Source organism: Macaca mulatta, chromosome 7 (assembly GCF_049350105.2).
Source record: "Macaca mulatta isolate MMU2019108-1 chromosome 7, T2T-MMU8v2.0, whole genome shotgun sequence".
NCBI classification, from domain to species: domain Eukaryota; kingdom Metazoa; phylum Chordata; class Mammalia; order Primates; family Cercopithecidae; genus Macaca; species Macaca mulatta.
Window position 1 is genome coordinate 21,683,961 of NC_133412.1, and position 18,170 is coordinate 21,702,130.

The 18,170-nt window shown below is 43.5% G+C and overlaps 1 protein-coding gene across 8 annotated transcripts in view; it reads left to right on the forward strand.

Moving 5' to 3' along the window:
• The first annotated feature begins 1,666 nt into the window (after positions 1-1,666).
• Positions 1,667-18,170, forward strand: part of GOLM2 (golgi membrane protein 2) — a 127,857-nt gene continuing 111,353 nt past the window's right edge. For all 8 annotated transcript variants that reach the window (XM_077939305.1, XM_015142120.3, XM_015142122.3 and 5 more), the window contains exon 1: positions 1,667-2,302. In XM_077939305.1, coding sequence (XP_077795431.1) covers positions 1,976-2,302 — 327 coding nt within the window. In that variant the 5' untranslated portion in view covers positions 1,667-1,975. The remainder of the gene's footprint in view (positions 2,303-18,170) is intronic.

The following is an 18,170-nucleotide window of genomic DNA, read 5'->3' on the forward strand; positions in this document are numbered from 1 at the left end:
TTCTTTTCAGACGGAGTCTTCTTACTCTGTTGCCCAAGACGGGGTGCAATGGCACGATCTCGGCTCACTGCAACCTCTGCCTCACCGACTCAAGTGATTCTCCTGCCTCAGCCTCCCGAGTAGCTGGGGCTACAGGCATGAGCCACCGCGCGCCTGGCCTAGAATAATTTTCGATTGCTGGTTGAGCAGAGCAAGGCCAATATGAGCTGAGGAAAGCAGAGATGGGAAGGCTCATTATAGTTAATGATTTCCCATTTTTGCTTTGCTTCCTTTTGCCAAAGTCTGCTTGTCATCTGAGAGTCGAGGGGATTTCTTAGATCTTATGAAGCCAGAGCTCATGTCTGGTGTGAACCAAGTATTAATAATTTTGGTATTGTTTTTCTGTACTGCATCTGAGAGAGTATTGTTCTTTGAAGATGCAATAATTCTTCTACGCTACTACGGGACTTAGGGAATTAATTTTTGAGGATAGGAAGCACAGAATAATTATTCAAAGATGACAAGTCTTCCTGCCTCAAAATCATCTCTCTCTCTGATTTGAATAAAAATACCAAGGTTTTTCCGTTCTTGAGGTTATATACTCATGGAAGTTCTTCAACCTGAGGTCTGAAAAATAAGGCAACCTCATCTTCTCCTTAAACAGGTTAGAGCCAGTAACTTTTTATTTTTCTATGCACGGACAAAAGAATTATACAGAAAAAACAAAAGAAGCGGGGGCTTTTTTTTTTTTTTTTTTTTTTTTTTTTTTTGCGTTACTGAAATTCACACTTAACATATAAACAGCCTGCTATATGCAGACAGCAATGGTGTTTAGAGCCCAATGATCTGGATTCACGCCTATTTAAAACCAGATATGAGAAAGTTCCCAAACATCTTTGTGTCTTGGATTCTTCAACTGTAGAGAAGATGAGACTAGGTGCGCAAAACAATTTGTTAGAGCTATTATTTCTAACCCAGAATGTGTTCGCTGTCAGTAACAGTGCATTAGTTACGATTCATCGAAGGCAGCTTCTGGACTTTCTGTTTGGAAGCCCAGCTGAGGCAAAAGCAGCGGTGCGTTTAAAAACTGGAGCTCGCCACATTCTGAAATTCTTTCGGTTCGCGAAAGCAGTAACCTTGGAAACGAGACTGGCACCACCCCTTTCAGTCCTAAAGCTTGGTTTCTCCCGCTTTTCTCCATTATGTTTAGGGCATCGCTATTTTACGGTCTTTTTGTTTTTTCTTTCCACATCATTAGCACAAAAGAGAAATTCCCCTTCTACAGAAGCAAGTACAAAACCTTTCTAGTTGCCCCTTTTTGGCTGCAGCTCACCTACTATTTTTTTCTATTCCGCGGTCGCAGCCCCAGACGTCCTCAAAGACAAATATTTTCGCGAGGGCCAGTGTAGGGCAGGAACTCCCTAGACCTTGAATCAAGGGAATCCAGTAGGTAAGAACAGAAAGGACTCCGACCCCGGAACCTGAGACATCTGAGACCGCTAACATTAACACAACAACCTACGTGACAGAGAAAAATCTCGCGAGAGAGGACTGCAGGGAGACGAGATGAAGCAACCTTCTCGCGACAAGAGGGGGTGTCGGCGGAAACTCGGAAATGGTCCCCTAGACGACTCGGCCCCAGCCAGTGGGTGGGGCCAGAGTAAATCCGCCCCCTTCCGGTTTTTTCCCCGCCTCCCAACCGTGAGGTGTTGGGTTCGGGTCGCGGGCAGCTGGGTTCTCTCGGTTCCCTCTGGCAGGTGCGGGGTCGAGTTCAAAGCCTCCGGAACGCGTTTTGGCCTGATTTGAGGAAGGGGGCGGGGAGGGACCTGCGGCTTGCGGCCCCGCCCCCTTCTCCGGCTTGCCGCCGACGGATAAACCCGCCTCCTCCCTCGGCCGGCCCTGGGGCCGTGTCCCCCGGGTAACTCCAGCCGAGGCCTAGGCTTCTGCCTGCAGGTGTCTGCGGCGAGGCCCCTAGGATACAGCCCGATTTGGCCCCATGGTGGGTTTCGGGGCCAACCGGCGGGCTGGCCGCCTGCCCTCTCTCGTGCTGGTGGTGCTACTGGTGGTGATCGTCGTCCTCGCCTTCAACTACTGGAGCATCTCCTCCCGCCACGTCCTGCTTCAGGAGGAGGTGGCCGAGCTGCAGGGCCAGGTCCAGCGCACCGAAGTGGCCCGCGGGCGGCTGGAAAAGCGCAATTCGGACCTCTTGCTATTGGTGGACACGCACAAGAAACAGATTGACCAGAAGGAGGCCGACTACGGCCGCCTCAGCAGCCGGCTGCAGGCCAGAGAGGGCCTGGGGAAGAGATGCGAGGATGACAAGGTAAGGACGACCCCTTTCTCTTCAACCCCCATAGTTTCTTTTTTCTCCGGGGTCTGGGGCGGGATGTTAATCCGCTAGCGGTTGTCTTATCCCTTCCAATATTGCAGTCCTGAAGGCTCCTTTCACCCCCAACAACCCTGTTTCTGTCAGACTTTTCCCGGTTTATCAGTGCCGTGTTCTCTGGTCCCTGCCAGACAAAAATGACTGTAAATTCTGGTTCTCAAGAGTGGGCTGTGTGCAGATGCTGCCTATTCTCTGAGCTCAGCTGGTGAGCTGTCAATAGTAATCATCTGGCCTATGTGGCCCCCTTAGCTTCAAAGACACACAAATCTGGCGACTGCCAGGTTTGGTGTGGTTATTGTCTCATTTTTATTCTGTGCACACTGAACAATATTAATTTCGTTATTTAAAGAACGAAGCTGCCTCTGACTCCTCTACCTTATGGTAGTCACCATGTATTTTTTCAGCTGTGTAACTTTTAAAATCTCTACAGGGTGATGTATTGAATAAATAGTGAGCTATGACTGCCTTTTTGTGATCAAAATGTTATGATAGATGGGCCCTCGAGCTATATGTGAGCCACACTTGTGTCTTGGACATAGTTGATCAATCATTATGTACTCAGTTGGAATTGTTAATGGAATTAGCCAAAAGATTAGAATCTAAAAATAAATTTTAAGCAATGGAATGTCATGTCAGTGTCTTCATTGAAAGAAAATAGAATGAAATTTTGTATAGCTAAGTAGCTATTAGGGTTGGTGTTTTATGCAGATGGAAAACTATACAAAGTTTTAAATATAAAAAGTTTAAAATTGAACTGTAATCATACTTGCTACTAAATAATCCTTGTTTTCATTAGCTCATTGGTAACTATATTAATAATTTATGACTTAGGCAACTTCTGTAGGTATAGTAGAGTTATGAAAATTTCTGGGCAGGATAGTAGATGCCTTTCTTTCTATACACTTCTTTGGTAATCTTCACATTTTTGTGTGTAAATGCCCATTATAATTACAAGTTTTACTTTGCATATGAAAATCACTTACGGGTAAGTCATTATAAACGCTCTGTGAGCTTCTAACATTCCTGTTGACAGCCCCTACCTTGCTTTCTTATTTCAGGAAGATTAAGGCCCTCAGCTAAGTGCCTCCCTATAACCCCCACCTCTTCACCATAATAACATAGACATGCTCTGATAGGGTCAAGGAATCAATAAATTTATATGCGCTACATGCTTAACTCTAAAGACTGAAAAACTCTTGGGCACAGTAGGTAGAAATCCATGAAAGGTTGCAGTATTAAAATAAGGTCTTCCTACTTAGAATGGTTAAGCATTACAATTCACATTCTTCTCTCTGGTCTCAAAGGAAAGTCTCTTGTAGTAATTAATACTCTTGATTCTATTCTTTCAGCCATTGGACTTTGTTTGTTTGTTTTGAGACGGAATTTTGTTCTTGTTGCCCAGGCAGGAGTGCAATGGCGTGATCTCAGCTCACTGCAACCTCTGCCTCCCAGGTTCAAGTGATTCTCCTGCCTCAGCCTCCTGAGTAGTTGAGATTATAGCCATGTGCTACCACATGTGACTAATTTTGTATTTTTAGTAGAGAAGGGGTTTCTCCATGTTGGTCAGGCTGGTCTTGAACTCCCAACCTCAAGTGATCTGCCCACCTCAGCCTCCCAAAGTGCTGGGATTACAGGCATGAGCCACCACGCCCGGCCTTTTTTTTTTTTTAAGAGATGAGTTAATGGGTGCAGCACACCAACATGGCACATGTATACATATGTAACAAACCTACACGTTGTGCACATGTACCCTAAAACTTAATGTATAATAAAGAGAAAAAAAAGAAAAAAAAAAGAGACAGGGTCTCACTGTGTTGCCCAGGCTTGAGAGCAGTAGCTCTTCACAGGCATGATGCACTACAGCATTGAACTCCTGAGCTCAAGTGATCTTCCTGCTTCAGCCTCTGAGTAGCTGGGACTGCAGTTGTGCACCACCTTGCCCAGCTCTACTGCACTGTCAGTCTCAGTTTGTTTCACTTTTTACCTTCAACAGGATGTGGGTGTCCCCTGTTCTAAGTAAAGAAAAAAAAATCTATATATTCCTTTCTTCCAATCAGCACATTTGTTTTTTCACTTTCGTTGCTAAAGTCAAATTATCGATGGTCTACAAATGTTCCATCTACCTCTTTTTTCATACCCATCCTAATCTTAAAAAGTCTGCCATCTTTCTTTCCTCTCCTTTTCTGCAACTGTTATCTTGAAGGTCACAAATGACGGTATTCCTAGTCAAAACCAAAGAACATTTTTATTCTTACTCTATTTGACCTCTCAGTCGTTTGGTCCTGTTGATTGTCTCTAGCTATTTGGAAACTATTTCCTTTCTTGCTTTTGTAATATTGGACTCTCCAGTTTTATCTTCTTCACTATATTCTTTGCTGGATTTATTTTTTCTTTCCAGTCACCTAGTAAGAGACTCTATTCTTGAGGCTTTGCTCTCCCCTGAGAGCAGTATTCTCCAAAGTAGTGTTAAACAGAATACTCTTCTTGTAATATTTCTTAGGGTGGTGAGGAGAAAAAAAAGAAAACCTCTTCTGGAGGGAAATGTTAGTGTATCCTCCTCTTGGAATTCATAATGTCTGCTGGAATATAAAAGCTCTGAGAAATCCATTAATAAAGAAGCCTATTCAATTTTGTTTAACTCAGTCTTGTTTAGTTTATTTGATCACAGGTTACTATTTTCATGGCTTACCTATTATGGTACAGAATAATATAGCAAAGCACACTAGTTTGGGAAATATTGCCCTGGGTATCTTAACTACTTTTAAGTGTTTGGCTAATATTTTATGCAGTTGGCTCGCAAGACTGTATCTCTTACTGAATGTCAGTTCTGTATATTTTTAAAAGTTTTTTCTTTTTTAGTTTTGTAGAGATAAGGTGTCGCTATGTTGCCCAGGCTGGTCTCAAGCTCCCTGCTCCAAGTGATCTTCTTGCCTTGGGCTCACCAAATGCTGGGATTCCAGGTGTGTGCCACAGCACTTGGTGTGCCACTTCTGTATTTTGAGCTGTCTGTAACAACTTTCTTGGGCTGCTTGTGAATGTCTGTTCTTGGGGTTAATGAGGACTCTCTGAGCTGCTTAGTAGAAAGGGTAGTCTTTTAAACTTGGTCTCTGTCTTTTAAACTTAACAGTTTTTCAGGGATTTTTTGTTGTCGTCGTTGTTCTTTGTTTGTTTGAGACAGGGTCTTGCTTTGTCACCCAGGTTGGAGAGCAGTGGTGCGATGATAGCTTACTACAGCCTCAAACTCCTGGGATCAAGCGATCCTCCCGCCTCTGCCTCCCAAGTAGCTGGGACTGTAGGTGCATTCCACCATGCTGGTCTAATTTTTAATTTTTTGGTAGACATGAGGGTCTCATTATGTTGCCCAGGCTGGTCTCCAATTCCTGGCCTCAACTGATCCTCCTGCCTTGGCTTTCTAAAGTGCTGGGATTATAGGTGTGAGTCACCATACCTGGCCACTTAACAGTTTTAGGTCTGGAAAATTATTGCAAAGATAGTACAGGGAGTTTCTATATACCCCACACCCAGTCTTCCCTATTATTAACACGTTACTTAAGTATGATGCATTTGTCACAATTAATGAACCAGTATTGATACCTTGTTATGAAAGTCCATACTTTATTCAGATTTCTTCAGTTTTCTCTTGCTGTCCTTCTTTAATTCCAGGGTCTCATCCAGGGTACTACGTTACATTTAGACGTTATGTCTCCTTAAGCTTCTTTTCAGTCTTTTCTTGTTTTTTAGACCTTTTCTTGTTTTTGATGATCTTGACAATTTTAAGGATTACTGATTAGGTGTTTTATAGAATGTCCCTCAATTGGGAATTGTCTGAGTCTTTTCTCAGGATTAGAATGCGGTTATGGGTTTTGGGACAAAGACCACAGAAGTAAAGTACTAGTCTCAACACATCACATCATGGGTATGTTTTTCAAAATGATTTATCACTGCTGATGTTAACCTCGATCACCTGGCATGAGATAGTGCTTGTCAAGTTTCTCCACTACAAGGTACTCTTTTTTTTTTTTTTTTTTTTTTGAGACGGAGTCTCGCTCTGCTGCCCAGGCTGGAGTGCAGTGGCCAGATCTCAGCTCACTGCAAGCTCCGCCTCCCGGGTTCATGCCATTCTCCTGCCTCAGCCTCCCGAGTAGTTGGGACTACAGGCGCCCGCCACCGCGCCCGGCTAGTTTTCTGTATTTTTTAGTAGAGACGGGGTTTCACGTGTTAGCCAGGATGGTCTCGATCTCCTGACCTCGTGATCCACCCGTCTCGGCCTCCCAAAGTGCTGGGATTACAGGCTTGAGCCACCGCGCCCGGCCAAGGTACTCTTAAAAAAAAATCTGTTTCCATACTGTACACTTTGGAAGAAAGTATGTTCACCCTCACTTAATGAGTGGATAGTTATGTTTTTCCTCCTTAAGGGCAGAGTATCAACATAAACTATATGGAATTCTTCTGCACAGGAGATTTGTCTCTTCTCCCTCATTTATTAACTTAATAATTCACTTATCTCAGTATGGACTCAAGGATATTTATTTTATACTTTGGCTTATAATCCAATATTAGTTTATTTTTTGTTGCTCAAATTGTTCCAGATCTGGCCATTGGAGAGCTCCTTCATTAACTCCTGTATCCCCTTTTTACTTTTATAGTGCCAGAAAGTACAGCGAACTTCCACATACCCTACACCCAGTTTCATTATGACATACCCTTTTCTTACTTTTTGGTACTTTCAGATGCTCTAGGTCTATCTTATACATTTCCTACTCCAGTCCTAGAGTCATCCATTTCTCCAAGGAGCCCTGGTTCCTTTTATTGGAGAATGGTGTTAGAAACCAAGGTCTGCGGCTGGGCATGGTGGCTCACGCCTGTAGTCCCAACACTTTGGGAGGCCAAGGCAGTGGATTTCTTGAGGTCAGGAGTTCAAGACCGCCCTGATTAACATGGTGCAACCCCATCTCTACTTAAAAATACAAAAATTGGGCCAGACGCGGTGGCCCATGCCTGTAATCCCAACACTTTGGGAGGCTGAGGCAGGCAGATCACAAGGTCAGGAGTTTGAGACCAGCCTGGCCAGCATAGTGTAACTCCGTCTCTACTAAAAATACAAAAAATTAGCCGGGTAGGGTGGCATGCACCTGTAGTCCCGGTTACTCAGGTGGCTGAGGCAGGACAATTACTTGAACCCGGCAGTTAGAGGTTGCAGTGAGCCGAGATTGCGCCACTGCATTCCAACCTGGATAACAGTGAGACTCCATCTCAAAAAAAAAAAAAAAAAAATTAACCAGGCATGGTTGGGGGCGCCTGTAATCCCAACTACTTGGGAGGCGGAGGCAGGAGTATTGTTTGAACTGGGAGGCAGAGGTTGCAGTGAGCCAAGATCGTGCCACTGCAGCCTGGGCAACAGAGTAAGACTCTGTCTCAGAAAAAAAAAAAAAAGAAACCGAGGTCTGCATGGCAGATATGCTCATTGCTACTATAAGGTTATCTTTGGAAATCAAGGAATCCTTTCTCCAGAGGAATCAGAAAGGTGATATTTGGTTTCTTCCACATTATTATGCCATTCTGTCACTTCCAGTCTATTACCTGGGCTACTAAACATATACATTCTTTTGTTTTTTTTTTTTTCTGAGATGGAGCCTCACTTTGTCACCCTGGCTGGAGTGCGGTGGCGCAAGCTCAGCTCACTGCAACCTCCGCCTCCCAGGCTGAAGTGATTCTCCTGCCTCATCCTCCTGAGTAGCTGAGACTACAAGAGCATGCTACCATGCCTGGCTAATTTTTTATTTTTCAGTAGAGACGGGATTTCACCATGTTGGCCAGGCTGGTTTTTAACTCCTGACCTCAAGTGATCTGCCCACCTCGGCCTCCCAAAGTGCTGGGATTACAGGTGTGACCCACTACATCTGGCCTTGAACATAGAAATTCTTTAAGGGAGCTTTAAGTTGCTACTGTCTTGTCCAAAGAAGTGAGAAACAACCCCCACTTCTCTGAGATTCCCTCAAACTTCCTTATTTTATAACCTTCCCTCTAAAGGGTTTCAGCCTGGAGGGGTAGATTAGTTTGCTAGGGCTGCCATCACAAAATGCCACAGACTAGGTGGCTTAAACAGCAGAAATTTATTTTCTCACATTTTTTAAAGTTGGAAGTCTAAGACCAAGGTGACAGCAGGGTTGTTTTTCTCTGAGGCTTCTCTCCTTGGCTTGCAGATGGCAACCTTCTTGCTGCTTTATTGTGACATGATAGTCCCTCTGTATGCACACATCCTTGGTGTCTTTTCCTCTTCTTAAAAGGATATGAGTCATATTGGATTAGACCCACTGTAACTTAAGCACTTTAAAGTCCTTGTCTCCAAATACAGTTACATTCTGAGATCCTGGAGGCTGGGACTTCAACATGTGAATTTGGGGGAAACACAGTTCATCTTAGAACAAGGGAGATCCATCACACACACACACACACACACACACACACACACACACACAGCCTTTTATTTCCTCTATCAGAAAAGTCCTTATTTCTCTTTCCTCAGTATAGGGCAAGTCAAGCTCTTGGTAAATAAAAGGAGCTGTTAGAATGTAGAAAAAGTCCTCAAAATTGTCGTTTTATTACACACACACACACACACACACACACACACACACACACCAGTTTTGAGGTTTGAAGCTGAATAGTAAATGACCTTTTTTCCCTTTAACAACCGTAATTCTCCCTGAGGCAGCGTATGCCTTTAGTTGAATGGGGAAAAGTTCATGTGTCAGAAAGGAGGATGAGAAGCATATTACAAAAAAATGTTATTTGGGGGACTATTTTGGAATATAATAGTAATCTCTCTTATTCTTGAGAGGTTTGAGTAAATTGATTAAAATTCTTAAAACAGTGCTTAATGCATTGTTATTCTACTGTTGTTATTCTACAGCTACTTCCTTATTTCTTTTCTGCCTTTTTTCCAGGATGGGACTCTGTGTTCCTGCCCAAGATCTGGTCTCAGCTCTAGCCTACCTGCCTCACCCTTTGCTCCTGAATGTCTGACTGTTTTTGTTGTTTGTTTGTTTTCAATTTCTTGGTTCATTTCCAGTTAGGCTTAGTTGGCTCCTCCCATAGGTTTCTTAGTTGACTCAGCTTGCCTGTTCTTCTATAATTTGAGTGTCAACCTTCTACAGTTCTAATATGTTGCACATGATAGTTCCTGCCTTTGCCTCTGCCTCACCAGCCATAATCTGGCCAACTTTTAACTGTAATTGCTACCTCAAATTATTCATAAATCAATCAAAACTGATAACTCCTCCGAACAGTATCCCTTTCCTACCGTCTTGGTCCTTATAAATGATGCCCATGCAACCATTGTTTAAGACTGAGGTTAGAAATTTGGTGTTGTCTTTGATTCGTTCAGTATATCATATTGAGTGCTTCGACATGCAGAGGAGTTACGTGATCGAATTTAAAAAACGTCATTCTGACTGCAGAATAGAGAACTTAGTAGATCCCTAACTACTCCCCTTTCCTTGGTCTCCATTTCTTTTAGTCAGTTCTCCTGTGAAGCTAGCCTGAACTTCCTCAAACCTTATTTTCAGAGTGGCTGTATTACTCACTGACTACATCAGGTTAGAATTCTGCTGTCTCATCTTTAAGGTCTTCCATAGAGTGGCTGTAGCTACCTTTGTCTCTTACTATCTTCTGACCCACTAAATTGTATTTCAGGCTAATTGTTTTGCTTACTTTTGCCTTCCCACCTGCCTTTCTGCATCATGTTAGTTCCTGTTTCTGTGCCTTTGTTCCTGCTGTTTGACTCTTAGCTTCTTGCCTCTTTTCTGTATATTTATTCCACCAATTTTTTTTTTAAATTGAGATAGAGTCTTGCTCTGTCGCCCAGGCCGGAGTGTAGTGGCACGATCTTGGCTCACTGCAAGCTCTGCCTCCTGGGTTCACGCCATTCTCCTGCCTCAGCCTCCCGAGTAGCTGGGGCTATAGGTGCCTGCCACCATGCCCAGCTATTTTTTTTCTGCTTTGAGTAGAGACAGGGTTTCACCATGTTAGCCAGGATGGTCTCGGTCTCGATCTCCTGACGTTGTGATCCACCTGCCTCGGCCTCCCAAAGTGTTGGAATTACAGGCATGAGCCACCGCACCTGGCCTTTTTTTTTTTTTTTTGAGATGGAGTCTCGCTCTGTCACCCAGGCTGGAGTACAGTGATGCAATCTTGGCTCACTGCAACCTCCACTTCCTGGGTTTAAACGACTCTCCTGCCTCAGCCTCCTTAGTAGCTGGGATTACACGTGCGCACCACCATGCCTGGCTAAATTTTTTTGTATTTTTAGTAGAGATAGAGTGTCACCACTTTGGCCAAGCTGGTCTCGAACTCCTGACCTTGTGATCCACCCACCTTGGCCTATCAAAGTGCTGGGATTACAGGCGTGAGCCACCACGCCCAGCCTATTCTACCAGTCTTTTATCCAGCTTCTGATCCATGTCCACTATGAAGCCCCCTGGGACTTCTGACCTGGAACATGCTTTTCCTTCTTTTTTATTTTCTTTTTTTTTTGAGATGGAGTCTCGCTCTTGTCTCCCAGGCTGGAGTGCAATGGTGCGATCTCGGCTTACTGCAACCTCCGCCTGCCAGGTTCAAGTGATTCTCCAGCCTCAGCCTCCCAAGTAGCTGGGATTATAGGCGCGCACCACCATGCCCGGCTAATTTTTTTTGTATTTTTAGTAGAGATGGGGTTTCACCACATTGGTCAGTCTGGTCTCAAACTCCTAACCTCAAGTGATCCACCTACCTGGGCCTCCCAAAGTGCTGCGATTACAGGTGTGAGCCACTGCTCCTAGCCATGCTTTTCCTTCTTTATACACCATTTACATTTATTGTTTGAGCTTCACTAACTTATTTTGTTCGTTTTTTACTAATAGCTTATTGTGTGTGAACTTTGTTTTCTCAACAAAATTTTAAGTTCTTTGAGGAAGGACTACGTTTTAAATTTTTTCCTGTGGGAAAAATAGTTCTTAGTGCTATTACAAAATGTACGGGGTTGATGTGTCTCTCGTAAAAGGATATATTGAGGTCTAAATCACCCGTGAATGTTATCTTATTTTGGGAATAGGGTGTTTGCAGATGTGATCAAGTTAAAATGAGGTCATGCTGGATTAGGGTAGCGCCTAGTAATTTATAAGAAAAAAAAACAGGATTAGGGAGAACACCAGGTGCATGAATACACAGAGACACACAGACACATTGGGAAGACCACATGACAGATAAAGGTGGAGACTGGAGTTATGTTTCCACAAACCAAGGAATGCCCAGGGCTGCCAGAAGCCAGAAGCCAGAAGCCAGGAGCCTCCCCCTAGAGGCTCCAGTGGGAACGAGGCTTTGGCAACACCTTGATTTTGGACTTCTAGCTTACAAAACTGTCCTCTAGCACTGTGAGACAGTACATTTCTGCTTTATGCTATTCAGTTTGTGGTACTTTGTTACATCGACCTAAGAGACAAATACACATAATGCATACTTAAAAGTTAATTTGATTTTTTGACTAGATAATTTTTTTTTTTTTTTTTTTTTGAGACAGAGTCTCACTCTGGCGCCCAGGCTGGAGTGCAATGGTGCAATCTCAGCTCACTGCAACCTCTACCTCCTGAGTTCAAGCAATTCTCCTGCTTCTTCCTTCCAAGTAGCTGGGATAACAGGCACGCACCACCAAACCCAGCTAATTTTTGCATTTTTGGTAGAGACGGTGTTTCACCATGTTGGCCAGGCTGGTCTTGAACTCCTGACGTCAAGTGATCCGCTGGCCTAGTCCTCCCAAAGTGACTAGATAACTACTCATATATATTGTGTGGCAGTATGGTTTACTGGAAAGAACAAGGTCTTTTGGAGTCAAACAGACTTGAGTTTTTCATTCCACCATTATGTTACCTCTCCTTAAGCCTATTTCTTCACCCATAAAATGAGGAGGATTCATGAAATAAAATATTTAGAGTCCTGTCCCATACAAAGTTTGACATTTAATAATAATAGTTCCTTTCTTTCATGGGTGCATTGGTGTAGCTAATCTTGAAGAAATTTGCGGCTAGGTATAGTGGCTTATGCCTATAATCCCAGCACTTTGGGTGGCTGAGGCAGAAGGATCACTTGAGGCCAGGAGGTTGAGGCTAGCCTGGGCAACATAGCAAAAAAAAAAAAAAAAAAGAAAAAAGCTAGGTATGGTGGCACATGCCCATAGTCTTAGCTGCTTGGGAGGTTTAAGCAGGAGGATCACTTGGGCCCAGGAGTTTGAGGCTGCAGGGAGCTATAATTGTGTTACTGCACCCTAGCCTGGCAACAGAGTAAGACCCTGTCTCAATAAAGAAAGAAAAGGAAAAAAGAAAAGAAGAGAGGCAAGGCGGGGAGGGGAGAAGGAAAGAGTAGGAAAGGAGGGAGGGAGGGAGAGAGAGAGGAAGAAAGAGGGAGAGGGAAGAAAGAAAAGAAAAGAAAGGGAGGGAGAAAGGAAGGAAGGAGGAAAGTTAGTCTTGTATTATTCTATTGAAACCCAAGTATATTAATTCAGTTGACAAAAATTTATTAAATATACTGAGCACTTACTGTACTGTACACTAAAACGATCTTTAAAACATGTTCTCACTTTTCTTTGTCTCCCTTTCTTATTTTTGTATTTCTCTGTTTTTTTCTTACTCTCCTGATAAAGGACTGAGTAATCTCAGGAGGTTCCATGGAGATCATAAAACAAGCTGCTTTTTGAAAAATGATGACTAGGATTTAGTTGTGCCAAAAAAAGGTAAAAGGACATTCAAGGAGCTCCCTTTCACTTACCCCATAGAGGAAAACAAACAGTTCTTATAGTGTGGCATGTAGCATCTATCTCCTGAAGTGATAGGGAGTACCTTTTGACTTATGACCTCATTAAACAAGAGGAACTAGTCCTTATAATTTTTGGTTGAAGACCTTAAAGTTCCCCATGTTAGCCTCTTCCTCAAAAGAAAGTTAAAGTTTCCTTGAATTCAAAGTCCAGGCTTTTCTCTAGGGACAGGCTGGGCATGCAGTAATTTCAGTTTCTCACAGTGCTTCAAGGCTCTCTTTCTTGTTCTTAATTAACTTTATTTAACTTTCTTACTCTGTTTCTGGCCAGGTGGTTCCTCTTTTGAACAGTGTTGCCTCAAAGCTTTTGCTCAGGTGCTTTCAATGTCTGATTCTTTCTCTTTTCCAAACTACATTTTTCCCCTGAGGTTGACTTCAAAACTTGTATCCACGAAGCTTTTTCTATTTAATATAAAATGATTTGCTTTCCTTTTACAATTTCAATTTTCTATATCCAATTTAAGTTCAACTTAGGGCAAAATTTTTTCTCATTTGATGATTAACAAAGGCCTCTCATAGCTCACTGCAGCCTCAGACTCCTGGCCTCAAGTGATCCTCCCACCTCAGCATCTCAAAGTGCTGGGATTACAGGCATGAGCCACCATGCTCGGCCACATTTTCACTCTTAAACTTGACTCTCTGTAGCATTTTATAGTGATGATCTCTCCTATCTGAAACTTCTTCCCTTTAGCTTTAATAACATCCATTTATCCTGGTTATCCTATCCTTTTCCCACTCAATGTTTATATATGCTCTGCTTCCATCTCTAACCCCATTTTAATTTCTTTATTGAACAAATATGTTCAAGTTTCTATTTTGGATCAGTTACTGTGCTGCGTGCATATCACATAGTGAACGAGTGAACAAGACAGATATGGTATACGTTGACTCTGGAACTTACCCTTGAAGTAAGACCTAAACTATTTTAGAGGTTTAGGGATGACATTCTTGAGAGACTTTTAGTTGAGTCCTAAAAAAAGATCAGGATTTAATGAGGCAAAGAGTGAGTGAGAGGTTTGGGATAAGAGGCTCAGGAGAGATGAAAAGAGGGTTCCAAATGTAGAATGTTGCATATTTTATTTTTATTTTATTGCATATTTTAAAGCACAGGATATCAGCCGTGTATGGTGCTACATGCCTATAATCCCAGTTACTCAGGAGGCTGAGGCAGGAGAATTACTTGAATCCAGGAGGCAGAGGTTGCAGTGAGCCGAGGTCATGCCAAGTGCACTCCCTCCTGGGCTACAGAGGGAGACCCTGTCTCAAAAAAAAAACTTAGGAGCCAAGATTGTAGCGCCACTGTACTCCAGGCTGGGCAACAGAGTGAGACCCTATCTCAAAACAAACAAACAAAAAGTTCACTATGTGGAATGAGGGAGCTAGAATGAGTGTGATAATATTTGATGTTGCACTGCAAGACTGGATTCAGATTGCGAAAAGATTTGTGAGTCATGTTAAGGGCAATAGGAAGCCATTGATTGGCTCTCTTTTTCACATTTAATTTTTTTTTTTTTTTTGAGATGGAGTCTTGCTCTGTTACCCAGGCTGGAGTGTAGTGGCACGATCTCGGCTCACTGCAACCTCCACCTCATGGGTTCAAGCGATTCTCCTGTCTCAACCTCCCAAGTAGCTGGGACTACAAGCGCACGCCACCACACCCGGCTAATTTTTGTATTTTTAGTAAAGACAGAGTTTTGCCATGTTGACAAGGCTGGTCTCGAATTCCTGGCCTCAAGTGATCTGTTCACCTCGACCTCCCGAAGTGCTGGGATTATAGGCATGAGCCACCACACCTGGTGGTTCTAATTTTTTTTCTTGTCTTCCAATGATATATTGTGAATTTTCTTTCCTTCCTATTTTTTTTATGATGGGGTCTCACTCTGTTGCCCAGTCTGTAGTGCAGTGTCACCATCTCAGCTCACTGTAACCTCCATCTCCCAGGCTCAATTGAGCTTCTTGCCTCAGCATCCCAAGTAGCTGGGACTACAGTTGCACACTACCACGCCCAGCTAATTTTTATATCTTTTTGTAGAGATGGGGTTTTATCGTGTCACCCAGGCTGTTCTTGAACTCTTGGACTTAAGTGATCTGCTGGCCTTGGCCTCCCAAAGTGTTGGGATTACAAGCATGAGCTACCATACCCAGCCTGTGAATTTCTTGACTATAAAAATATAGTCTAGGCCAGGCGCGGTGGCTCATGCCTGTAATCCCAGCACTTTAGGAAGCTGAGGCAGGCGGATCACGAGGTCAAGAGATCGACACTATCCTGGCCAACGTGGTGAAACCCCGTCTCTACTAAAAATACAAAAGTTAGCCGGGCGTACTGGCGGGTGCCTGCAGCCCCAGCTACTTGGGAGGCTGAGGCAGGAGAATCACTTGAACCTGGGAGGCGGAGGTTGCAGTGAGTGGAGATTGCACCACTGTACTCTATCCTGGGCCACAGAGCGATACTCCATCTCAAAAAAAAAAAAAAAAAAAAAAAATATATATATATATATATATATATATATGTAGTCTAAATCTAGTATAAATCTAACACTTAATATTTCATACTATTCCCTATGTCTGGACTCAGTAAATATTTGATGATTGATTCAGCAATTTGTACTGGTTCTTGAACCAATGGGTGCATAAATATGTACTAAGGTTACCACAGATATTATCCACATATCTGATTGCACTACCCTTTCTGAAAGACATAACTAAAATATTCAGATGTAAAACTACTGCTTGTCAGTTCATCTTTCTAGTATACATAGAATATATCTTTTATTTGAAGCATGTTATAGTAGATCTAGAATAATATTTTATTCATTTAGAAACTCAAAAATATTTTTCTGATTCAATTTAGTGTTTAAGTGAAGAGAACCAAAACCTTGGGATTAGCTTCACAGGGATATAATGAAAAAAAGTTTGACTTATAAGTATAACTTGGATTTTTGTTTGTTTTTTTTTGGTGACAGGGTCTCATTCTGTCACCCAGGCTAAATAAAGTACAGTGGCATGATCATGGCTCACTGCAGCTTTAACCTTCTGGACTCAAGCAATCCTCCTGCCTTAGCATCTGGAGTAGCTAGGACTACAAGCTTGTGCCATCACACCTGGCTAATTTTTTTTTTTTTTTTTTTTTTTTGAGACAGAGTCTCGCCCTGTCACCCAGGCTGGAGTGTAGTGGTGTGATCTCAGCTCAATGCAACTTCCGCCTCCCAGATTCAAGCAATTCTCATGCCTTAGCCTCCTGAGTAGCTGGGATTACAGACACATGCCACCACGCCTGGCTAATTTTTTTATTTCAGTAGAGATGGGGTTTTGTTGGCCATGTAGGTCTCAAACTCCTGACCTCAAGTGATCCACCTGCCTCGGCCTCCCAAAGTGCTGAGATTACAGGCGTGAGCCACCGTGCCTGGCCACAGCTGGCTAATTTTAAAATTTTGTAGATATGTGGTCTTGCTGTGTTCCCCAGGGCTGGTCTTGAACTCCTGATCTCAAGTAATCCTCCCACCTCAACCTCCCAAAGTCCTGGGATTACAGGCATAAACCACCATGCCTAGCCTATTCAAGTTTTATCATGTGATTACAGCAATTCAGTCACATCTTCAGCCTCCACTTTTTTTTTTTTTTTTGAGACAGTTTTATTCTTGTTGTCCAGGCTGGCGTGCAATGGCATGATCTCGGCTCACTGCAACCTCCGCCTCCCAGGTTCAGGCGATTCTCCTGTCTTAGCCTCCTGAGTAGCTGAGATTACAGGTGCCAGCCACCACGCCTGGCTAATTTTTGTATTTTTAGTAGAGACAGGGTTTCACCAGGTTGGCCAGGCTGGTCTCGAACTCCTGACCTCAAGTCATCTGCCCGCCTCAGTCTCTGAAAGTGCTGGGACTACAGGCGTGAGCCATTGCTCCCAGCCCTCCAGGCTCTACTTCTATTTCTAGTTCTCTCTCTTTCTCTCTTACTCTGTCACTTAGGCTGAATGCAGTGGTGCAATCACAGCTCACTGTAGTTTCAACCTCCTGGGGTCAAGCAGTTCTCCCACCTCAGCCTCCTGAGTACCTGGGCCACAGGCCCAAGCCATCACTCCCGGCTAATTTTTAAAAAATGGTTTATAGGCCAGGGTCTTGCTATGTTGCCCAGGCTGGTTTCAAACTCCCAGAGTCAAGTGATCCTCCTGCCCTGGCCTCCCAAAGTACTGGGAGTACAGGCATAAGCCACCGTGCCTAGTCTAATTCTAGGTCTCTTGCTATTTGTACCACATCTGCAGTTACTTCCTCCAATGAAGTCTTAAACCCCCTCAAAATCATTCATGAGAGTTGGAATCAACTTATTCCAAACTCATGTTCCTGTTAATATTTTAGCCTTCTTCTATGAATCACAAAGGTTCTTTTTTTTTTTTGAGACACAGTCTCTGTCACTCAGGCTGGAGTACAGTGGCACAAATCATGGCTCACTGCAGCCTTGACCTCCCTGGACTCAGGTGATCCTCCTACCTTAGCCTTTCGAGTAGCTGGGACCCAGAGGCACATGCCACCATACCTGGCTAATTTTGTATTTTTTGTAGAGATGGAGTTTTGCCATGTTATCCAGGTTGGTCTCAAAATCCTAGGCCCAAGCAATTTGCCTGCCTTGGCCTCCCAAAGTGATGGAATTAATGGCCACTGTGCCCAGCCACAGTTTTTATTTTTATTTTAATTTTTGAGACAGAGGCTTGATCTGTCACCCAGGCTGGAGTGCAGTGGTGCGATCTTGGCTCACTACAACCTCCACGCCCTGAGCTCAAGTGATCTTCCCACCTCAGCCTCCGAGTAGCTGGGACCACAGGCATGGGCCACTACACCTGGCTGAGTTTTCTGTTTTTAGTGGAGCAAGGGTCTTGCCATGTTGCCCAGGCCAGTCTCGAACTCCTGAGCCCAAGCATCCGCCCGTCTCTGTCTCCCAAAGTGCTGAGATTATAGACCTGAGCCCCTGCACC